The sequence below is a fragment of the Lycorma delicatula genome, chromosome 10 (assembly GCF_047948215.1).
Source record: "Lycorma delicatula isolate Av1 chromosome 10, ASM4794821v1, whole genome shotgun sequence".
NCBI classification, from domain to species: domain Eukaryota; kingdom Metazoa; phylum Arthropoda; class Insecta; order Hemiptera; family Fulgoridae; genus Lycorma; species Lycorma delicatula.
The window spans coordinates 93,064,769-93,090,725 of record NC_134464.1 but is presented as its reverse complement, the minus strand read 5'-3'; the positions used below and the strand labels follow the sequence as shown (position 1 = coordinate 93,090,725).

Below are 25,957 nucleotides of genomic sequence, written 5' to 3'. Positions count from 1 at the left end.
CAGGAGGTGCTCTGCCTAAGAATCACGGCAGCATACAGGACCCTGTCGATGGATGCGATAGAAGTACTTCCGGGAATCCTTCCGATAGATCTGGTAATCAAAATGCGGATAAGATTACGCGATCTTGGGGTCCTCTCTCGCAGGCAGAACAAGATGGACACGCACACTGACGGAGGAGATGGAGAACAACTGGCAAGAACGGTGGGACGGCAGCACAAAAGGCAGATGGACCACCGCGTGGTGAGAGATGTAAGGCGCTGGTGAGAGAGAGCTCATGGATCGCTGGATTACTGCCGTACCAGGTTTATGGCGAGCCATGGGGGTTACAGAGCATACCTTCAAAAGTGCGGCCTTGACGATGAACAGAACTGCCAGGTATGCGAGGAGGAGGAAACGCCATACCACTTGTTCTTCTACTGTCAGAGATACGAAGGACTTAGGACACAGCTACTTGATATACTTATACTAGGCAGGGAAGTGATGCTCCAGCCTGAGGAACTGATGGACATAATGATAGAAAAGAAAGAAAGCTGAAAGGCGTCTCTCATCACGATTTTCACATGAAAATCATGATGAGAGACCTCCAAGCATGGGGAGGAGTCACGAAACAATAGTCGGCGTCGGAGGGTGCGGGGGCGGACAGGTTCGCGAGTGAGCGACTACAGGATCCCCCGTGCAAGTGGGGGTTGCCTTGACGTGAAGAGGCCGCGGACTCCGCTTCCATGTCTGATGGCGTCCGCAGGTAGTAAGTATAAGAAGTTTTTATATGTCCCTGGTTAGTTTATGATGTAAGTTTGCTGTACTGATATTATGATGTAATTTTTTTTTTACATGTTTATTTGAGTATTTTGCTTTTGATGTATATTATGTCTATGATGTTTTTCTGATCTTGGGCTAATTCCCTGTTTCTTGGGGCCTCATTGTAGTATGTAGTATTTTGTATTTACTGGATTCCGTGAGGATTAGCTGTTTGGCTGCAGATTTTTACTGTTGTCCGTTGTATGCATTCTTACTGTTGTGTTGTTGCACTGATCGTGTAATATTAATGCATGTCCCGTATTTTTATGTTCTTCCTGTATTGGATTTGATGTTTATATTGTTGTGAGACCTGTTTTCTTGAGTTTTTCTTCTATTGTATTTGTGTATATTGTGTGACTTTTTTCTTTGTTTCACTTCTTTATGTCATGCTTCTATCTGAGTAACAAGTTCGCTAATATGTAGCTTAAAATTCTATTCGAGAATACACGGCTCTTTCACAATAAGACGCCAAAATACGTAGGCGTAAAACTTGATAGAACGCTTTCATTTAAGAAGCACCTAATGAAAACTGCAGAGAAATTAAAAGCCAGAAACAACATTATACATAAGCTCTGTGGAACAACGTGGGGAGCATCGGCTTCAACTTTGCGCAGATCGGAACTTGGTCTTTTCGGTTGCTGAATATTGTGCGCCAGCGTGGCTCAACAACCCTTATGTTCATAGATTTGATGCTCAACTTAATAACACTATGAGAATGATTGCCGGGTTATCAAGTCTACTCCCGTGGAATGACTCCCGGTTTTGAGCCACATACCACCCCCGAACCTGCGCCGAATGAACGTTCTTGTAAGAGAGTACAAGAAGATTACGAACAATCGAAACCTACCGATACATGAGGACATTGAGGATGCAAATCGTTGTCGCCTTCGATCTAGAAAGCCACTACCTATCAAAACACCAATTGCTGCCACAGAGGACGGATTTAACGTAACTGACGCCTGGCGTCAAGAATAGACCACCAAGCAGAATAACCAAATCCCATGTATTACTCAAAGGCCGCCGGGTTTTGACTTGCTACGTAAGACATGGTCAACGCTAAACAGAATACGAACTCAGCACGGTAGGTGCGCCTATTTCCTGTATAAATGGGGTAAAACCCCGACGCCCCTTTGTGAGTGTGGTGAAAATCAAACGTTTAAACGCATCACAGAAGTTTGCCCTAGGACAGCTTATGAAGGGAATTCCCCACCACTTTAACGCAAAAAAAAGAAGCGTGGCATATTTTCACACACCATGCAAAATCCGTTTATCAAGAGGAAGTAAGCCTGTTGTTACTATTTAAATAAATTATATCAATAATTTCAGTGTAAAGTATTTACTACACAAATGAATCGCTTTTATTTGATATTTATCATTAATATTTACGGGAAAAATGCAAAAATCTGTTCATATCGAGATTAGTGCAACTAATCTCGTCATATCCAGATGTTGACTTTTGAAAACTTTAATGACAAGTAGACTGTAAATGTTATTATTATATATACAATCATTACGATTTTATAAAAATATATATATGTTCTTTATAACTAATAAATTAAGTCAAGCTTAGTAGTTTTACGATTAAAATGTTTAACTGTACCGATTAATGAACAATTCCAATCTAACCATGTCCGAGTCAATAGGAAGTCAATTAGTTTTTTTTTTGTGGTTTGGACTAATAGCTACCATTTGCCTTAGGGATCCAATTAACTGTCCATTCTAAGAACTAATCAAACTGAATTAACAATAATAACTAAAAAAAAAAACCAAGTGTAGACTTTTAGAATACGTGTTAATTCTGCAACGAGGAGAAATAACATTGTACTTAACTGAACGTTACAAAAGTAATCAACTTATGAATAATTTATTCTTAATGACTACTTAAATGAATATATTATTTAAAATGTACTGGATTATATAAAGATATATTATAGTATTGCTATCTATACTCAACTCGGGAACTACATGCTATGAAATCAATCGCGTTAATATGTTAATGAGATTAGTTCTTGTAGGACATAAAATCAATCTCTAAACCGGATAAGGGAAACTCTCAAATCAAAATTTAAAAAAAAGTAGGCCTACTGGAGTTCTATTTCAATAAATAACTTTTTTTTAGAAATTTTATTACATTTATATCGGCAATAATTCTTCGTAGGCGTGGTTTGTTGATTCAATGAGATTGGCAATTTCTACATACAATAAATAATTGAATTCGATTAAAAATACAAATATCGGTTTTTATTAGAAATGAGAAAATTTGTATTTAATTACTGAAATAACATACCGTAAAACACTTTAATTGATTAATTATTACTCGCTCTGCTGTTATAGTAGGTGTTGTTTATTAAAAGGTTATCTGCAGTTTCTGATCTGAATAATTAAATTCATTTAAATTAAACCCAAATTTTATCTGTTTTTAACAATAAATATCAAAATATATCGCGTTGTTACAATTTGAGTAAAATTAATAAATATAATTTTTGCCTTTTCTATTACTTCCAAATCATAGCCAAGGTATCTGATTTGCACGGATTGTAGATGCCTAATTAACACAATTTGTTTTATTTAGTGATGCTTGTTTCTTTAAAATACTAATTTAATCTTTTCGTGAACTAAATCGTAATATTTAAAAAATATCTGATGTGAACACTACATGACTTCCTTGAACGATTATTAAATAAATTACATATACGCTTTTTTTTTTTTTAAATGAAAAGTTATAAAAAATTTTATTTCGTTAATAACTTATATTTTCTTCTTTATTTTTGTAATTAAATTATTATTTATTGTAAACTGTTAAATTATTAATAAATCAATATATTACATTAAAAAAAAGGTTAAAAAAAGGAAATGTCGAATTCGAACCGATGTGCCTTCCCCTTGTAAGATTAAAATATTTCATTAATTAAAATTTTATTAGGGTATAACTCCGGAACCGATGAAAATAAGTTCCACTTATGATATGTCGTTAGAAAGCTCTCAATGAGGGCTTGTTACTAACGTTAAGAAAAAGTTCAGTATTCAATTTTCTTTGGATTTCATCATTCGATTACAATCAAAAGAGGAGGTGCACAACCAGATGTTACAACAGTCAAAGTCCAAAATTGTAACATTCTACGGCTAATCGTTTTTGAGTTATGCGAGGAGATACGTACATACGTCACGCCGAAACTATTCAAAATGGATTCAGGGATGGTCAAAATGGATATTTCCGATGAAATCTGGAAACCGTAATTTTTTGCGATCACAATATTTCCTTTACTTCGTACAAGGAAATAATAAAACGATGTAAATCCTTTTTAATCTTTAGATTAAAGACGAGAAACTTGGATTGGTTTTACGAAATAGTTTTTACTGGAATTTAAAACTAACAATCTCTTTGTAGTATAAAGTTTGGCGATTATTTAAAATACGTTTCCGCTTTTCAAAAGTGGAAAAAAATTCAGGATATTGGATATTTTTTAAGGCATATCATTTGTAGATGACAAATAAATATTAAATCGTCAAGTTAACGTGCATTTTACTGTTTTAAGATCGATCTACTTCTTCTTTGTTAAATAGCATGTTCTAATGTTGAATATTATAAGCAAACACCTAGTCAATTTAAACTTTGCCGATGAAAGAAATTAAGAGCAGAGTGACTTAGAAAACCGAGTCTCTATAAAATTTCTACGTCTCAACCCGTTTGTAATTTACTCTAATAATAATGCAAGTTTTTCTCTTAACGCTTGACCAACTATTATCCAGGTAAACCGCTCCCTAAAATTTCTCAACCGTGAAATTCTCCATCAGTCTGAAACTCAGTTTCCCATAATTTTGTCTCGAAGTATAAGACATGGAAGCGGACATGTCTCAACACGTGTGTTATTTACGCTTAATAATAAATCAAGTTTTCGTCTTAACGCTTGACTTCTCTGTTAGTATTCAGCGTTTAGAGTTCATCCCCGTGGCAAACACTAACCAACCCCCATTTTTTAATCTCTTAGAAAAATATTTTAACATCAAAAGAATTATTGTTGAAATTACTAATGTCTGTAAGTTAAACATTTATCTGTAATCGTAAAAAATGGAAGCAAAAGTTGTAGGTTTCGAGATGAGGAAACATGGTAAAAGCCTCTTATATCTTCCGTAATTCTTTTGATAATGTTCAAGACTACACCAAACAACAACACAGATAAGAAGCGCTTAATAATAATGTTCTTTCATAAAGCTTAAGTAACTAAACTTTAATTATGTTTGCATAAGACATTCGTCATCTTGGTAAAGCTGACATGATCTTTTCTATTTAATTTTTTATTTCTCAGCAGCGTCTTCAACAGTGACGATTCGGTGTCTTAAATCGTCATACAATCAGAATCTGAGGTGTATTAAAGCTTGATATACTCATCCAAAAGTAATATTATTGCTAAAATGATCTTTATCACGGATTTTCTGCCTACTCGCTATTATGTACTTTGATACTCTTAAATGTTCAGTCGTAATTCAGTAACATCCCCGTCGCGTATCCGGCCACACTAAACTCGTATATAATTTAAAAATTGGAAATAATTTTAAAATCGTTTGAGGTCTCGCCGTCAAGAGTTATCGGTATTCACAGCGTACAACATTTCAACATATTTTTCAAACGTTAAACTCGATTATGAACCGAGTGTATGCGTTGCGCTTCAAGTCTGAGAACGCTCTGGCGTTGATTCACGTCGGATCGTAAATTCGAGTACCTAGAAGTTCTTCTTCCACTTTGTAACCTTGGTGACGTAGATATTCCGTGCCGATTATATCTACGGCTTGCCCTGATGGAACTTCTTAAATAGAATATAAAAATCTACAGTGTGATAGTTTATTTGCGTAAGGATGAATTCTCGCGGGTTGCTACCAGATTAAACAGTGACATTAAATTTAGTAAATTAAATAATAGTCGCCTGAAGAACGATATTGACATATACATCGATTCATATAAACGATGACATTAAATTTATCGAAAGAAGTTCTAGGTTATTTTTCCTTTTTTAACAAATTTTCGAAGAAAAGAACGGTATACTTTCGGTCACTTGCCGGGAGGTGAGTGAAAACTAATTTTCTTTAGGTTTTATAGCCCTATGTAGCTTTACGGTTCAAAATCTCTTAAGCAGTTTGATCAATTTCATTGAAATTTATATTTGCTCTAGTAGTTATCTGAAGTTGTGCATACGATACTTTTATGTAAATCGGTTGAATCGTTCTTGAGTTACGCTAAATTTGAGCGGGGCTAGTTAGAAAATATGTAACTTCACATTAGTATTTTAAGTAACGAAAAGTCTTCTCGGGTAAAATGTTTTTTTTAATTTTTATATGTAGAGTAGTGAAATCGGTGTGGTTTGAACTGCGGTAAACATTCCGGGAGTCATAAGAAAACTAGAGTTAAATTTCGTAATGATCGGTTCAGTAGTATTCGCGGTTATCAGGACCAAACTAAAAAGACGTTGACTCTTTATATTGTAGTAAGATAAAAGCCACAGTTGTATTATAACTAGATACTTCTAGTTATACTACAGAACTGTTATGCAAAATGCATTACAGCTGTTTATGCAAAATGCCGAATCTTTGTTAAAAAATAACATGTCTGGTCGTCGGATTATAAAGTACAGTTAACTTTTTTGTATCGGTAATAAAAATCGCCAGATTTTATTAACGTTAATTAATTAATTTATTTTTTGTGAAACTACATTTTAACATTTGACGTTAATGTATTTTTCTAAATCTTCGAATAATGAAAATTTCAATAATGAATATTTTATAGTACATTTTTGAAACTTATTTTGGTATCTGAGTAAAATTTTACGTAACGGTTGCTAAAATTCAACATGCGATTGCTTTCTTTCAAAACTCCATATTCTTGGGCGTGTGAAAAATTATATATTATGTCGCTAAATCAAATTTTAGATTTGCAAAGGTAATTAAACAAAAGTCTAACCGCTAAGAATGTTTTACTTATTTATTATTAAAAAAAGCAATTTTTAAAATTTATTTAGAACGTTATACGTTTAGAACGTTATACGGAGGAAATGAATTAGAAAATGGTGTTATAGAGAAAGAAGAGGAAGTTGAGGAGGATGAAATGGGACAAAACAATACTGAGATCTGAATTTAAGAGAGCATTAAAAGATTTAAATGGCAGAAAGGTTCCTGGCATAGACAGAATACCTGTAGAATTACTGGGCAGTGCAGGTGAGGAAGCGATTGATAGATTATGCAAACTGGTGTGTAATATTTATGAAAATGGGGAATTTCCATCAGACTTCAAAAAAAGTGTTATAGTTATGATACCAAAGAAAGCAGGGGCAGATAAATGTGAAGAATACAGAACAATTAGTTTAACTAGTCATGCATCAAAAATCTTAACTAGAATTTTATACAGAAGAATTGAGAGGAGAGTGGAAGAAGTGTTAGGAGAAGACCAATTTGGGTTCAGGAAAAGTATAGGGACAAGGGAAGCAATTTTAGGCCTCAGATTAATAGTAGAAGGAAGATTAAAGAAAAACAAACCAACATACTTGGCGTTTATAGACCTAGAAAAGGCTTTCGATAACGTAGACTGGAATAAAATGTTCAGCATTTTAAAAAAATTTTAAAACAATTGCTAACATGTACAGGAACCAAACAGCAACAATAACAATTGAAGAACATAAGAAAGAAGCCCTAATAAGAAAGGGAGTCCGACAAGGATGTTCCCTATCTCCGTTACTTTTTAATCTTTACATGGAACTAGCAGTTAATGATGTTAAAGAACAATTTAGATTTGGAGTAACAGTACAAGGTGAAAAGATAAAGATGCTACGATTTGCTGATGATATAGTAATTCTAGCCGAGAGTAAAAAGGATTTAGAAGAAACAATGAACGGCATAGATGAAGTCCTACGCAAGAACTATCGCGTGAAAATAAACAAGAACAAAACAAAAGTAATGAAATGTAGTAGAAATAACAAAGATGGACCGCTGAATGTGAAAATAGGAGGAGAAAAGATTACGGAGGTAGAAGAATTTTGTTATTTGGGAAGTAAAATTACTAAAGATGGACGAAGCAGGAGCGATATAAAATGCCGAATAGCACAAGCTAAACGAGCCTTCAGTAAGAAATATAATTTGTTTACATCAAAAATTAATTTAAATGTCAGGAAAAGATTTTTGAAAGTGTATGTTTGGAGTGTCGCTTTATATGGAAGTGAAACTTGGACAATCGGAGTATCTGAGAAGAAAAGATTAGAAGCTTTTGAAATGCGGTGCTATAAGAGAATGTTAAAAATCAGATGGGTGGATAAAGTGACAAATGAAGAGGTATTGCGGCAAATAGATGAAGAAAGAAGCATTTGGAAAAATATAGTTAAAAGAAGAGACAGACTTATAGGCCACATACTAAGGCATCCTGGAATAGTGGCTTTAATATTGGAAGGACAGGTAGAAGGGAAAAATTGTGAAGGCAGGCCTCGTTTGGAGTATGCAAAACAAATTGTTGGGGATGTAGGATGTAGAGGGTATACTGAAATGAAACGACTAGCACTAGATAGGGAATCTTGGAGAGCTGCATCAAACCAGTCAAATGACTGAAGACAAAAAAAAAAAAAAAAATTTAGAACGTCGATATAAATAACTTTAACTAATATCGAGTGATATTTACTATAAAAATCCGATGTAAAAAAGAAACAATTCTTTTAATAGCTACTTATTTTTAATTCTGTTTAAGACTCTTCTGCTCGTATCTCCCCTGTCAAAGAAGTAAGTTCAGTTTATTTCAGAGTCGCTTAATCGAAACAACGCAGATCATATATACTAACGTGTGTGTATTTATAGAGACGATCGTATTGTTACAACTCTTGTCTAAACAAATTATTTAGTAAAGAAATTGTATTAAATTAACGACCGGCGTATAACAGTATTGTATATCAGTAGCACAAATCGGAATCTGATTTACATAAGCTTCTTTTAAAAGCTTTTAAAAGAAGTTAACAAATTTTCTCTCATCCGATTTCAAAATATGTCTTATATTGTAATAATACTTTAACGTTTTTATATTACGTTGTCTATTTTATATTACATTTAAACGCGTTATATTTATTTTATTTAATATACTATTTTTGTCTTTTTTATGAAACCTCATGCAGAAACTAATGTCTATCTGTCTGTATGATTAAAATTACAGCCAAATGTTTTAACTGAGAAAATTCAAATTTTTTCATAAAAATACATTTACTAAAAATAATACGGTAGGATTTTTTAGATTTCAAGTAAAAATACATCCTTCTACCCGACTTTATAAAAAAATAAATTTATCTCGAAAAATAATTTTTAACGAATCAACTTATTTCGATATTACAAAAATTATATTTCTATTCCTAATATACGACTGGCAATCTATTCAACCTGAGAACAATAAAGTACCGAAAGATGAGAATACGTATGACATATTAAACTGTTGTCTTGTACAGGCTCAGGTCGACCGTTCCTGAGATACACGGTTGGTTAATTGAATTTCAACCCCCAAAATATGTTGGTATCAATCGTCTAGTAAAACTCTCGATTTCGAAAAACAGCTGTTTAATATTTGATGCGGAACAATAATTTTATATCTAGAACAACCCTGTGGATAGCTGTTTTTCTTTCTTTTTCCGTTTAGCCTCCGGAACTACCGTTAGATATTACTTCAGAGGATGAATGAGGATTATTTCTTCCTCAGGCCGACCGTTCTTGATATGTAGAGTTATATGAAACCCGACCGCCAAAGAACACCGGTATCAAGATCTAATATTCAAATGCCCGCAAAAGTAACTACCTCTACTAGGATTTGAACCGTAGAACACTCGGCTTCGAAATCAGCTGATTTGCGATAACGAGTTCGCTATTAGACCAACCCGGTTTGTAAATGATGAGAATAAAACAAAAACCGTAAAACTTAGTTGTAATTTTCAAACGACAAGAGATGGGAAATTTAGGAAACGAGATATTTAAATTTAAATTAAAAATGATTTTCCGATACGAAAGATTCTACCTTATCTATTTACGGGTAAGCTAAAACATGAAACTAAGGAGAAATATGTAAACGCTAAATGCTATAAAAAGATCAAAATTTACCTACAAAATTGAGAAAAAAATTTTTTGTTTATTTTAAATTAATAAGTAAAGATAGTATATAAATGATATACTATCATATTTATAGTATCACTTTCGATATTTGTAGAAAAACATTTTGCGTAATAAATATATTACCGATAATTTTTTTCTTCCCGCAATATGTAAAACAGTTTACGCTTCATCAGGAAGATTTTTTGAATAATTATTAAAATTTTATTTTGCCCTGAAATATTAACAGAAAGAAGCGGGTTATTTTTTCGAATAAATACGAACAGAAACCAACCCTAGATCAAGTAAAAATGTAATTAAAAACAAATTCATTAATCTTACTTTACAATATTAAAGGGAAACCGGGATAAAGCAGCAAATAAGAAGAGGAAACTGCACATCCATCTAGGAAAAAGCTTAAATGTGTATGTAAAGGGGAGTTTTGTTTATTAGTATTTTTTTTAATTTTTCAATTACGATATTTAAACTTACTAGTTACTTTTTTTTTTTTTAGTACAATTAATTATTATTTAAAAACTAAATACGAATCTTATTATAATTTTTTTTTTTTGTGTACATGCATTGTTTGCTATATTTTAGTTGAATATCCACTTAGGTCATTCTCTACGTTAAGTTATATGAAATATTCTTGGTGTTTATCCTTACCGCACAAGTAATACAGCAAATGATTAGAGGTTAGAAAAAATGATATAAAAAAAATTATTGAAATGTTTATTTTTCTACTTCTTTCGTTTCCTTTATTTCATTTATACAGTTAGCCCTATATACAGGCGATGCTTCACTTCTTGAAAAGGTTTAATCTTAAAGAAAGGCAATCAAACTATTGTTACTAGATTAGTAACAAATTACTTGATTAGTTGTATTACAAATAATATGCACAAATATTTTGGAAATTTAATACTAAGAAAACACTTTTTACTTGTGTTTTTTTTGCGATATATCGTAAATAATTTAAAAATAAATCGATGTATATTTTTACTTCCTTGTACGAAGAAAAGGGGAAGTACTGTGATCGCGAAAAATTTCGGTTTTCAGATTTCAACGGAAATATCCATTTCGACCATCCCTGAATTCATTTTGACTAGTTTCGACGAGTCTCTTAATCGTAACAAAATATTTCAAAAACTGTTAAGAACGCAAAAAATTATTTTTTATTACACATATTTATTATTTTTGGAAAGTAAAATGTAGAACTGACAAAATTGTTGTAGGTTTGAGGTTACCTATTTTGATGAGGTATATGAAGTTTTAACCGTAAAGTATTATTTTGTTCTAAATATAATCGTTTTAAATTGCCAATAAGTAACAAAGTATATTTATATAAAGTTAATAATAGAAATATCAAAATATTTTTAAAATATTATCTTTATACCGTTAATTTTACGAGTTTTGTTGTTAAAACAATAACGAAATAATTTTGTTTAAAAACATAACCGTTTAAAAATTGTGTTATTGGAATTATTAATTATTACTCCATAAATATGCGTATGAATTTAATAATAATCGGAATCGGACGACTTGAAAAATAGCTAAATGAATAGGGAAAAATAATTTTTCACAAAATACGAATCGATATTTTTGCTTTAGTAAGATCACTCCCGGATCTCAATAAAAAAACCTATAAACAAGAAATAAGTTATCGAATAAAAATTACAAATTAAATTAAATCCTGCACTAAAGTAGGCTCTTAAAAAGTCCGATTAAACGATGTTTAAAATCGCTTAACTACTTTTTTCATGTTCAAATACTTTGGGAAAAATTCATTCGAAATAAAGTATAAAAAATTACTTTTTATCTTTACGGTAGAATTTTATAAATATTTTCAACCTGATAACGTCTCAATTCCATTGAATCTATCAAAATTTAATTTTGAGAATTACTATTTTTTTAAAAGTAGGAACTTATTGAAAAATAGTCCTGAAAACCGATTTCTAGTCCTTGTGGGCGTTCTAACGGACGGATCGGGCTGACTTTTTTTTATTCTGCTCGGAATGACTCACAGATATGTCATTAGACGTCATCCGACCGCAAACTCGAGTCTCTTCCTAAGAAGTCCTCAAAACGTCGCATTCCTAACTGAAAAATTTTCCGAGGTTAGTCGGAGGAAAATCGTTTTGGAGATCCGTAGTTGCTTAATGACATACCTACGGACCCGTTCTGAGCAGAATAAAAAAAAAGCTCTATCCGTCTAGTCGTTCTGCTGAACGGAATGGAAATAGGTTTTGAATCCAATTTACCTCTGGTAGGAAAGGGAAGAGAAAAATAAGGGGCTTCTGGGTGAGACGTGTGTTGTAAAAGGAATAGGTTTTAGCCGATTTTTTTAAAGATATATAACATTATTTGAAATAACACTGTGGAACAGCAAGGTGCCACTAGTCTGATTATTAATATATATATATATTTTAATATATGATTAATATATATATATATAATTACATTATCTATTAGGAGGAAATTAATTACTTTCAAATACATTTTAATTATGAGATTCTCATAGGATGGTTGTGATTTTACGAAAATTAAAAAAAATATTTGTGTTATTTCCTGTAATATAATTATTCCGTATTATTTTCCTCAAGTCAAAACATTTTCAACTTGAAAAACTCCTTTATGTACCTCACCATCTTTTATATAATTTGCCTACATCGTTATTAATTTTTTCTTCTTCATTTTTTCTTTTAGCATTTCTAAAATAAAAGCCGAGCATACATGTATTTACAAACATACTCGCGAAAAATATAAAATCCGGGTTCATTCGTTACTTAATCTTGTCGTAAATACTTTATTTTTTTAATAACTAGAAAATGGAAATTACTCTTTCGGAATATAAAATAATCGGTAAAGATTAATGAATTACGTAATAATAATCTCGTACTAAAATAAGTAACATCTATTCTGTAAATACATTTTACTTTTTAAATATCTCTATTATTGGAAAAATTTATCGTTTTTATTGTTTTTCCAACAAAAAAATGTTAGAAATTATCATTAAAATAGACACTAATGTACAAAATTACTTATTATCCGTTTTCTATTTTTTTGAAAACAAAGATAACATTTAGCTCTAAAATTAACTTAACGGGTTTTTTCTCTTTTAACTGGCTTGATAAAATAGTTAAGTAGCCGGCTATTGTTTTCGAATAGCAAAGTTTTAGGTTATAACAATTAACGTAATATTGTTTTGCCGATCGGTATGGACACAGTATTTAAATATTAATAGGTTTTAAAAAAAAATATTTATAAGTTTAGTAAATGATATATGTGAATAACACTAACGGTGTGTTTTCTTTATTTTTTATAGTTTTCAGAATTATGTTAAATTTTCTGATCCTTTTGTAATAAAATAAAAAATTGTTTCCGGAGAAAAAACTTTAGTTTTAATAAGTGTATAATAGTAAATTTGTTTTGTCTGTGTGTACGTTAAAAAGTTTATTTTAAATTTTATGGAATTTTTTTATTAACCAAAATGGATTCAGAAATCAAAATGTATGAAGTAGTTTAATTGAAAAGAGGTCTTTAACGTTCTTAGGTTTTTAAAATTAATTAGTTTTTTAATCCACCAAAATGTTTCAAACGTTGTTTAGGAATAGGTTTTACCCCTAATGTCACAATAAATAGTCCTATTTTATGTATGAAAGAAAATTAGGGTTTTTGAAAAAAAGTGGATTTGCAAAATGAAAAAAAAAAATACTGTCTTACAAAATTTTCTGATTTATATAAGAAAAAAACTCTTTTTATTTTCCTTTCGTTTTTCCCAATTTTTCTAGTTTAGAAAACTGTGACATTTATTTAATTACATTTAAAAATTTTTATAATTATTTTAGTAATTTTTGGTCTTTTTATTACCACATTTTTGAGTGCATTTCTTACTCAAATTGACCTTTAAAATTGGATTTTTAAAAATCATTTCAATTTTTTCTAATATTTTTTTTTAATCGATTAAAATAGTTCACTGAAGATTTATTGTTAAATTATTTATTTGGGAATATTTAAAGTGTAAAAATATATATAGGGATTATACTGTACAAAAAAATAAGCATTTATAGTTAATTAACTGTTTGGACTATAAAAAATATTTTATTACACTTTTTTATCGGGATTTCCTTTTGGAATTTACTAGATGTCAATCTAAAAGCGATATTAGAATATTTCTATAAAACAAAAAAAACCGGATTTATTAGTGAATTTCTGATTACTTTAACACTGAATAATCAGTAAATCTCATAAAAAAAAATTCTGGGCTTAGTGATTTAATAAGAGTTGCATCTTTAGTTTTTTCTAAGCGTGAAAAAACTTGCAACGCCAAAAAAATACTAACGATAAATTGATGAAAATATGTATACACGTTCTTAGGTATAAAGGCGTACTAAGAAAGGGATTTATTTGAAATTTCGTGTTAAAAGGATTAAAATGCAGTATCAATGAAAAATGTAGATATAAACGTGATTTTTTTGTGTGTGTAACCTTTATGTAAATATCAAAAAAAAATTCCTAGATTTTATGAAATTCAGGCTTTAAAATGTTGAATGAATTTTTGATTTTTTTTTTGAAACCCGTATTTTGTTTATCGGTAATAAATACAGATATCAGTTCGATTTTTGGTGTTTATATTCTTCATGCGAATAGCTAAAAACCAACTTATAGATTTTTTGAAATTCAACCTCCTTGTAAGGGGTGAAGAAAGGTGTAAAAACTTCGAACGGCGATTGCAAATTTTCTCTAATTCCGACTATAGTAAACGAAATATTTTTGGGCTAGTAAATACTCTTGAGATAAATATCTAAAAAAACAATTTCGGTTTTTTTTTAATTTAGATTTTTTAAGGGGTGCGTTGGTGTACAGCGTGGCGCTGCGGCTCAACCAATACAGCTACAGCTACTGTTACTGTGTGACGCGATTGACTGCACCTGCCTCAGGTTACTCAACTAAATGCATAAAATAAAAAAAATTTATCGCGTCGGAAAACGCAAGTAATTATATAGAACGTGAGAACCCGCGATGGGAATGCTAATCTACATATATATATATATATATGTAGGTGTATAGGTGTCCCTATAGGTATTGCTCAAACTTAAGAGGGTGTTTCAGAAAATCAAAAGAAATAGAAACGTTTTCTGGAGAAAACCTCCCTATATCGCTTAATTTGTCCTCTCTCCGCCATGTTGTGTTTTTTCAATAAAAATGTATATTCTAACGACAGATTGATATATTTAAATAAAATTTTGTGCTCTTTAAAGTTTTGAATTCTCGTACGTAATATCTTTTACAAAATAAATAAATTTGAATTTTTTTTTGAAAATTCGAAAACGGAAGCCATTAAAGATTTTGTATCGTTAATATTTCCGTAAATATTAATAATCGAATAATTTTTTAAATAAAACGTTAAGATTTTTATTGCGAACAAAGTGATATTTTTTCAAATCGATTGATAAACAGCTGAAGTCGTTAAAGGTGAATCGAAAAAATAATGCGGTCGACAATAATGATTACAAAAATTATTATTAATTAAATTAACGCAGAAAATAATATTTTTTCTTTTTTATTTCTATTCCCAGAATCGGTTCCTTAAATTTGTTTAATACCTACCGGAACAATTTTACATTTACACAATATTTTATGGTATTGTTTTATTTTATTTTTAATTTCAATTACGTTATTTTGAAATGTTGTGTAATATATGTTATATATGCACATAGTTTTTAAGGTTATTCTAACTCACAATATTTGATGTTTTTTGAATGTAATTATTGCCGATGAATCATTTGTGGATCGGAATTATCCCGATTACGACAATTTTGGTAGTTTATAAAGCCGTTAAATAAAAATTAGCCTCGTCTAAAAAGATGACTTTTATGAAAATTTGGATGCACTTCGAGCTGCTCTGGAGTCCAGTCGGCAAACCGACGACAAGAATAATCGTCCTGTGAATTTAATTCTTGTGTCGGTTGAATATTGTACGGGTGTAAACCAAGTTCTTTACGCAAAGTTTAGCCATGTTGTTGAAGAAAAGTAAAATTCTTGTGAGCGATTTAAGACAATAAATTTCGATTTTTATGAACGTTTTCACTTACAGCAGCAATATTCTGTTGACTCCTTGCATTTCTTTTGAGAATTACTGTTTCAACAACAAGTAGAGAAAGATTCGCTTCGAATTTTTCAACCAAAGGATGCTTTTGTTTAGCCTACTAAACACACCTTAAATATCGCGTATATACGTAGCTGTAATCCGATTCCATATTTCGATAATACATTTTTTTGATTCGTAAACGTTTTTAAGGCGTGTGGCATTCCACGATGATTTGTTATAAACGACTGAAAAGTAGGTAAAAATATTAAAAAACCAAATAAAAAAAATCAACATTGTCACTCCAATCTGTCAATTTTTTGCGTTCAATCTGAAAGACCCCTTACTAATCATCTTGATCGGAGTACAAATCTAATTTTATACTGAATAGATAATTAACGTACCGTAAGTTTTTTTTTTCTGTTTTAGGTATTTAATGATTTTTTCAAACAAAAAACTTTAATTTTATAAATTATTCAAATTTTATAAATTTATAATTTTGTTCATTTTCTTTTCATTAAAATATCGTAATTGAAACAGAAAATAATAGAAAAAGTAATATAAGTATTATCAGGAATAAAATCATTTTCTAATTTAGGCGGTCAAATTGGACAAGATGATCAAACGAAAGAAAATATTTTCTTTTTTTAATTCCATAAAAAAATTTATAATTTTAAGGTATAAACTATATGCGAGGAATCGCATATAATTTATACGTTAAAATCAGTTATCGACGAGATCTTCCCGAACGAACATTATTATTGTAGTATACTAAGGTTATATAAATATTTAAAGGATTATTTTTATATTTTAATGTGTCGTTATCTCGCGTGATCGTTCATTTGGTAGTCGATTAAATAGGTACAAATTATGTTAAACGTAATTCATAATTTTATGCGACGGTAGTTTTATTTTTTTTCAGTATCTCTTACGATCAAAGAGTTGCACATTTTATCTTTTTAAGTGTAAAAAAATGTTTAAAAAATCCTGCAGGTAGCGCAAACGAGTTTGATATGGTTTCAATAAATTTTTATTTTGGTCCTTCATACCCTAAATTAATATAACTTTGTTATCTCCTCTTTTGGCGGTTTCATTGCATATTTTTTCAGTTAAACAGCTAGTTTTTTCGCCATTTCGGCATTGAACTTGATTTACAAAACTGATATTTATGTTTGTTTTTTTTGCGTTGTATTAATCCTTACATTAATGCGTTTGAACCGACTTGTTAACTTACACTGTTATTGTGTAACGATTTTAATTTTGGTGGCCGTTTTCAGGTGAACCCGAAGGGCGATTTCGACCGTTCGTATATTTTGGAATCCTTTATCGTCGCTTAATCTAAATCCAAAATCCGAGACTAAAACCGATCGTTCACGTACATACACATTGAATTCAAAATCGAATTGTCGTTCGTTGAAAAATAAGATTCTAATACAAAAACAAAAATAAATATAATACTAAGTAACAGGGATGAAATATTTTTAAGGTTACTTAACGATTTACGGCAAGGAAACGTCAAATGAAAATATAAAAAAGGCAAAATCATAGCGGATTTTTAAAAATAGTATTTTTGAAGAATCTTGAAAGTAGGTGGGGTAGTTTCGAACAAAGAGGTTTTAACGTAAATCGAACAAAAAAGGAAGCGTGTGAAAAATTCTTATTAGAAAAAAAAGATTCTGACTTAGATTTATTTATTTGGAGCGGAAGGAATTTTAGATAATAAATACCGAAGGGAGAGACAAAATTGGAATTAAATATTTAAATTAAATTAATATGTAGAAAAAAATTAGAGAATATAAAAATGAAACAAAGAAATGCACCGAAAAATTCTTTTAATTACTGATGAAAAGTGTTTAATTGAATTTTTTCATTCAAACTTTTCCCATATAAAAGTAAAAAAAAAATTAGTTTTTAATCAAACCCGGATAGGCTATGTTTTTAGAATCAAGATTACTTTTTAATTTAGATTCGTAAGCGGTAAGTGAAGTTTTTCCAGACTTGTAATGTTAATTTTACCAATTTTGATTTGAATATTTAAATCGTTCAAAATAATAAAATTTTACTATTGTTTCCGTACATAGTATACATAAAAATAAATAATAATAAATGCGTAAAAATAAAAATTATTTTTCTTATGTATGTATACATTTACCTATTTTTAAAGTTAACGTATTAGAATTGGCAGCACTATTTTAATATATTTATTGATTTAGCGCATAAGAGATATGATTTATCTAACATCCAAAAATTTCATTATCTACATTCTTCCACCTTTAAGTACTTTATCGAGTTTCTTAATTACAGACGACAACCTTAAGAAATATTAATTCGTTCTCTTCAAACAAGCAAATAAATACAGAAAACGAAACCAAAGATCACCGTTGTTAAAATACAACCAAACCTTTAATTTAAATAATATTAAACAATATAAAAAACATACTGTTAGTTATTACCCTAAATTTACCTTTAAACGATGTTCGTTCTGTAACTCAAATCGTTATTTATACCGGTTAGAAGTTATAAACTTGAACTCCAATGAGGATCGTAAAGCCTTTTTGGAAAATAAAAATTGTTATTGTAATTATCTGCGTAAAGGCCGTTCCAGTAATCAATATAATTCAAAAAATCGACGTAAGATTTCCGCTAAGAAACAAAATACACTCTTATTCGTACGGGCAAATTTAACGATTCTAAATTAGAAAATAATAACGCTGAATTTAATACGTATTGTTTATCTAAAAATCTATCGAAAAGGAAAACCGGTAGTTCATTCGTTTATATCACGAGTCGGCAATCGAAATTAGAAAGTTAAAAATCTTTTTTTATAAAGTATAATGTTTTTTTAATCGTCAGATGAAGCAAGAATTCCACAAAATTCAGACTGAATATCCAGAAATTTATTCGATAAAACCTCAACCTAAGTATAAGGATAAAAGTTCAGTAGTTTTATTAGAACGTCGTTAAAATTAATCTATATATTAAATAATATTAATCGATATTATCTTCTTTTACTTTTAATAGTTATCTTAAGTAAATGAAAGATTTAAAACTTAAAAGATCGATATCGATATAAACGGATTTCGTTCTGATTTTACTTTTTACTTACAATTTCACTTACTTTAATCGTTAGATTATTTTCTATGAAATTTTATGTAGCGGAGAAACTTAACAGACGATATAATGTTTCAAGTTATAACCTATGTTTATTTATTTAATACAAAAAAGAAAATTTATCTGAAAGTGAAAACGAATTTATTATTTATTATTATTAATTTTGTGTAAAGTTCTTTTAGTTTTTTATTATTAATGTTTAACTGAAAAAAGAATTGCTTAAAAAAAAACAATTTTATATAGTTATTAAAAACTTTTAATACAGATACAATAACTTTAAAATTCAAAGTAACTTGCAACGTAACAAATCAATTTTTAATATTTTAAATAAATTTTAATATAATATATATATGTGTGTGATGTTACAATAAATAAAACCGCAATAATATGCGAATTATTATTTTCAAAACTTTCAAGATAATTTTTATTTTTTTTACCGTTACAATATTTTTAGGATTTAAAAATTTATTATTAATCTTACACATATCGTATTTATTTATTATGTTTGTTTTTTTTTGTTACTAAAAAGCGAACACGACCAATAGTCTTGTGGAAATTGATAGCGTATGAAAAGATGCCTTGCCTGACCGGGATTCGAACCCGGCACTTATTTACATTCAATTTAAACGTATTATGCGTTATAGAATTAATTTTTTTTTATTTTACAAGTAATTTAACCTTAAAAAATTACTGCTTAAGTGTTATTTTAATACTGTTGTTGATCAAAAAAATAATGAAAGCCGGAAGAAGTTATTTAAAAATATCATTGCAAAGCTTAGCTTAAATATTTAGCTATAAAATATTGTTATTTTTTTCATATTCTGGAATATTTTATAATGAAAATAATTTTGTTTTCGTATTTTTGGTCTTTCTGTTCACAAAATATAAAATTTTGAGATAGCCTTAAAATATAATAAATCTATTGATTCTGTTTTGTTTGTTGTTAAAATTTATTAAGTTAAATTGTGTTCAATAAGCCGTGTAACGCATCATATAAATTACAAAATGGAAAGTTAGGCTATTCAACGGTCAATAATTGAAATCTGATTATCAGTTAATTATTTCTTTTTTATATAAACAATCGTGTACATTCGAATCCCATTATGTTGGATTTATAATCTATCCGTACCTATTTCTAATAATAAAAACCCACAGCCAAAATACCATCAAAAATAAATCATTAATAATTTAAAACCTATTGGTTTTTGAAACGATGAATTTATATAGTAAAATATTCTAATCGATCTTTGAATTTCCGTAATGTTTTGAAAGATTCAAATATCATTAACCCCGTTTTTTGGTCGTATAATTTAAATATATCGTTCAATTACGGTATGAAAGTTTAGGTGTGAAGTGCAATTGACTGAATGTTGTATAAAAGGATGCGTGAATTTCAATTTCGAAAGGAAATCGCAAATAGTTTTAACTTTTGATATAAATATTTTAATTATTAGTTTATTTATTTTTATTATGAATTATGTTTAATAAGTTACCACGATCTGATATTAAAATTACAATATTAACTATTAACTTGGTAAAATTAAACGAATATCTTTCGCAAAATCTTCAAAAATAATTTATAAATTCACCGTGCAATATGAAATAAAAAAAATTAAATTAAAATTTTTGCTGTAATAAGATGCAAGCCTTTAGCAAGTCGTTAAATTTTGACGGTATATTAACCAAAGATATTTATTTTTCTATTTATCATGGTTACATTGTTGACCATTTTAAATGTTGTATCGACTAAACCAATACATCGAATTTTTTATATATATACAAAAATACGTACAAATTAAACTTTTTTCCAAATGTGTATGTTGTGTGTTCAATTAATGAACAATAAGTAACCCCCCCCCCTCCCCAAGGCCCAGTAAGTTCAGGTTATGTATATATGTAAATTAGATGTAGTCTTATACAAACTCAGTCCGCCATTTCTGAGATGTGTAGTTAATTGAACCTCAACCACCGGAATCCACCGTCTGGTATTCAAATCCGTAAAAAAGTAGCTAATTTTTAATAGTATTTGAATTGTCTTCAACTTCGAAAATCGACTGTTAAAACCAGATTCGTGACGACGATTTAACCACAAGACAAGCTCTGTGGGCTATATGTTCAGTTTGACAAAAAAATTTCAGTTTGTGTATTCGAGCCGGTTTTTTTTTTTACTACGTGTGTGGTTTCCGCTTATTACAGCCTAGAATTTTAATCGATAGATATAAACGTTTTCGATCTTTATTCGGCTTAATTAATTTTAGTATAATTTCAATTTTTCTTTTTTTATACGACGGTGAAAAAATACATTCTGTTTTTATAAATAATAAAATTAAAAAAAAAATTTAACCCGAACAATTATTACAATAAAGTCATTAGTAAGAATACATCGTTTTTAAAGATTTAATTAACGACATTGTCGAATATAAAACTAATATTGTTAAATAATTTACACGGATAGTATTTCTTTAAAAAAATAAAAAAAATTAAACGACTATTTTTTTTAATTAATTGAGTTTTTATTATCATAGAATTTATTTTCTAAGGGTTTCAGTTTATATTTTGCATAAATACAAAATACGTAGAAAGATACAAAAGTGTTATACGAATTTCTTTATTTTATAAAAAAAAATAAAATAATTGCTTATTTATTACGTACTTAAATAATTTACCGAATTTAATCTGTAATAATAAGTAAAACAGATTCTCGTTTTAAACAAATTTTTGTTTAAAATACTAAATAAAAACTAAGCTTGTTTTCAGTTTTTTTATTTTTCATATGTATTATTTTTATTTATAATGGTTTATAAGTATCCTACATTTTATTTTAACCGTGTTTAAAATTCTTCATAATAAAATATATATTTGGATGGAACATTTTAATTAGGATTTAAATTATATTTTTCTTATATACTTTTACAAAGCCTAAGGAAAGCGATTATGTTTTTCTGTTCGTTAATTAATAAAATATATATCTTGTGATAATAACGTTTATTTAGTTTTTAATTCTCGATAAACTTTGAAAGTTAGTAATTATTTAGTACCTTTACCGCGAATAATATTTAAATTTTGTTATGAAATATAAATTAGTCATTTGTTATTTCGTTACTGTTAATAAAAAATATCAAAAATAAAATGTATGTGTATGTGTACTTCTTGGAAAATACTGTCTTTAAATAAAACAATACATTATATATATATATATATTATATTTTAAAACGTTTCAAATACATTATTGGGTACCCCTAATAGCTTAGGATAAAAGATAATAAATTTTATGGTTACATTTTTTATTTTTATTTTTAAAAAACTGAGTTTGCAATTCAATTCGACGGATGTTTTTTCTTAAAACATGTATTTACGTTTTTCTGTCGGTTAGGTTTTCAAGTAAAAATATATTTGTTTCTATCTCTGTTCAAATACGCTCAAACCAAAAAAGAAACTGTAATTGCGTTACAAGTAGGTTGTCAAGTTTTTATTTATAAAAAAACCGGGCCTTTTTAAAGTTATTTAGCCCTCGTTTTAAAAAAATAACTTAAGCAGATAATATTTATTAGTTATTAAAAAAAATTACTTTATTACTTACTACGTAGACGAGGGCTAAATAACTTTAAAAAGGTCCGGTTTTTTTATAAATAAAAACTTGACAACCTACTTGTAACGCAGTTACAAAACGTATGATGTTTTTTTAATTTTTTTCAGTAAAATTATGTATTAAATTTATATTAAATATAAGGAATCATAATTTGAGCTATTTTTGTTTTTTATTTTAAGTAAGTATAAATCCGTTTTCTTCTATCAGATCCTAGGTAAAGACCGGTTTAGGCAAATTATTTCTTTCTTAGGCAAAGTTTATTATGAATTAATAAATAAACACCCAAAAAAATTTGTATTTGCTGTAAAATTTATTAATCACTCGTCGGTTTATTTCATTTTATTTTGAACAAAAATAAAACTGTTTTATAGGCGCATTCAGTTTCTGCTAAGTTTAAAGTCCCGCATTTTTTTAATGTTGTTTTAAAAATTTGAAAACAAATTTATTAAAAATCTATGTAGCTAAACGGTTGTTAGATTTATAAAAAATGTTAAATTTTAAAATAAATAATAAATATATTTTTCTGTTTTTGAAAGATATTTATTTTTACTTTTCTTTGTGTATTATTTTTTTTTTTATATTAGGTTGCTTGTAAGTAAATTATAATTGCGCCTACTCAAAATAATGTATTACAGTTATAATAATCGTGTTTAATCTATTAACGTAATTCTAAGAAACAGTTCCTGTGAAATTTAAATAAGATTCAGAAATATAGATTTTGAGTTTAAGGATTTTATTAGATCGTAAACTATTAAGTATCTTCTTCCTTACTGCTTCTAAAATACAGGCCTGTTAAATAATAGTCTAGATTATATATTTTACACAGATATTTCTTTATTTATTTACTTATAAAATGTCGGTAGCGGTTATAAAATAACTTACAAATCGGTAATATTCAGTTCAAAAAGCCTATTCAAAACATAAACATAACATAAATAATGTTTAATATATAAACATCGTTTATATATTTAATTTTATAAACATATATCTGTTTCTTTTTTATAAATCTATAGGCTAAGAATACAGGATTTAATTTTTTAAAGAAAAAAATATAACCTGATTTAACCTAACCAAAAATTTTTCAAGTGATTTTTAAAAATGAATCTTACTCATAAGCCGATTTTAATTTATGAAAATCGTTATTTATATATACAAATGTATTACAAGTAAAATTTTAGATGTAAAATTAAATTTAAACGTTTAGATAATTCTAGGCTTAGGTTATTTGAAAATCAGGCTAACAATTTATAAAAATATTTAAAATTGTTTTTAGTAAGTTTATTCTAATAAAAAATACAATAAATTGAATACTTTTTAAATCCTGATGTAATAAAATCCTCATGTAATAAACGTTTTTTAAATCCTCATGTAATAAAAGTTTAGGTTAAATTTAGATTTTTTTCTGAATAGTTGTTACTAACAGTAATAAAACCAGACCGTTTAAAATTAAAAGAAATTAAAAAAATAATCGTGCAATATTAGTTTACAAAATATTTAAATGTTATAATTTTATATCTGTTGATTTTTACTAAGGCCTAACATAAACATTATACTACAGTTATTTCCAGGTAGAAGTTTTCAAACGAATTATTTTATAATTTTGTACTATTTTAAATACAGTAGAATTTTAGAACGATTAATTTTTCTTTGCGTTGTTTTTATAATTTAAAAAAATATATTTTATTTTTCTATTTGAACATTTTTTAATTTTTTAGGTTAAAAGTAACTCCAAATTTTAAATTAACAAAACTGAAGAAAAAGTATAGGCTGTGTATACAAAATTACACCGTATTTAAAACAAAATTAAAATTTTTAATTATTATTAAGCCTAATTTTATTATTTCATATTACATTTTTAATTTGGCATCTACGTACTTTTAAAAGAATAATTAATTTTTGAAATACACTTGTAATTTTAATTTTGGTTTTTTTTTTTATTAGTTTATAATAATTGAACGTGTTTTCTGGATAGTATGTATATTTAGGAAAAAAGTTAAATTTTATTAAACCTGCATTAAGGCTTAACTATAGTTAGGCCTTAATTATAATAATAATTATAAATTATAATTTATAAATTTTTTAATTTTTTGAACGATGTAAAAGTACAGTTTAATGTCGTTTAAGATTAACACGTCAACAAGATATTTTTTTAATGTAGAAAGCAGTTTTGAAATTAGATTTTGTTAATATTATTTTATTTAAGTATATTTGAATTATTTACGTAAACATAGATTCTTAAATTTAGTAATAGGTTACGGTGTGTTCACTTACCCGGTGGCCCACCGTGATGATTAGATCCCGGCGGTGGACCTGATGTAATACCAGCTCCTAAATTATGAGGCAAAAACGCCGCAGCTACTGCGGCTTGTGCGTTGAAATAGGCCATCCTCGAAGCGTTGACGGCTGCCATAGAGTAACCAGGATAACCGGAAGCGGTGGGACTCCTGTGTCCAGACGAATCCCCGAGACCCAGGAGTTCCTGTATAGCGAAAGGCGATCGTTGAGGCATTCTTCGGGTCAATTCTTTTTCAACGCTAGGTGCGACAACCCTTATGGTCCCTGACCCGGTACCGCTAGCTTGGTCACTATGACCGTTCATATTCCCACTCCTGCATGCCACCAACAGAGAAAGGATGCTTTTGGAGAACGTCAAAATTCAGTCTCAACTCCGCGGCGTGTCCGAACGCCTACTGTCGTTGACGCTAGTACAGAAACTTCACCCCACCCGCCTGCACCGACACCGTCTCTTCAGTACACGACTCTAAACCACCCCCACCATTCGCTTATAAAAGGGGGAGTCGCCCGATTGAGATGTCCTTTAGATGTTTTTCGAACCTGGTATTTAATGTTTCCCCCTCCAGTCGTTATAACTTTTCACTGCATCCCGCCTACTTCTATCCCCACCTTGTTTTATTCTTAAACTCTTAGCGCAACCCATCCTAAAAATAAACACTTTTGAGAACATTTTTAAAAAAATAGAAACTTTTTTCTTGTCGTACGAGAACATTTATAATAAAAAGCAATAAATAGGTTCTATTAAAACTTTTTTTCGTTTACAAATAAATAAATATAATTTCTACATAGAAAATGCTAATTTATTAATTAAATTACGTTCCGTTATTTTTTTATAAAACTAAAATTTAGATTTTGCTGCAGAAACGATAATAACAATGAAAGAAACGAGGCTGGAAAAACAATTGAAAAAGATGGAGCAATTTTAAGAAAACTTTTTGAACCTTAATCTAAAAGTATCAAAGTATTTTTAAATAAATGGACAAATT

The 25,957-nt window shown here is 28.8% G+C and overlaps 1 protein-coding gene across 1 annotated transcript in view; it reads right to left on the bottom strand.

Annotated features, from left to right (window-relative positions):
- The window catches only part of LOC142331080 (visual system homeobox 1-like), a 374,704-nt gene extending 349,274 nt beyond the window's left edge, over positions 1 to 25,430 (bottom strand). The window contains exon 1 of the mRNA XM_075376744.1: positions 24,948 to 25,430. Within this exon, the coding sequence (XP_075232859.1) occupies positions 24,948 to 25,275 (328 nt within the window). The 5' untranslated portion in view covers positions 25,276 to 25,430. The remainder of the gene's footprint in view (positions 1 to 24,947) is intronic.
- Positions 25,431 to 25,957: the final 527 nt, after the last annotated feature.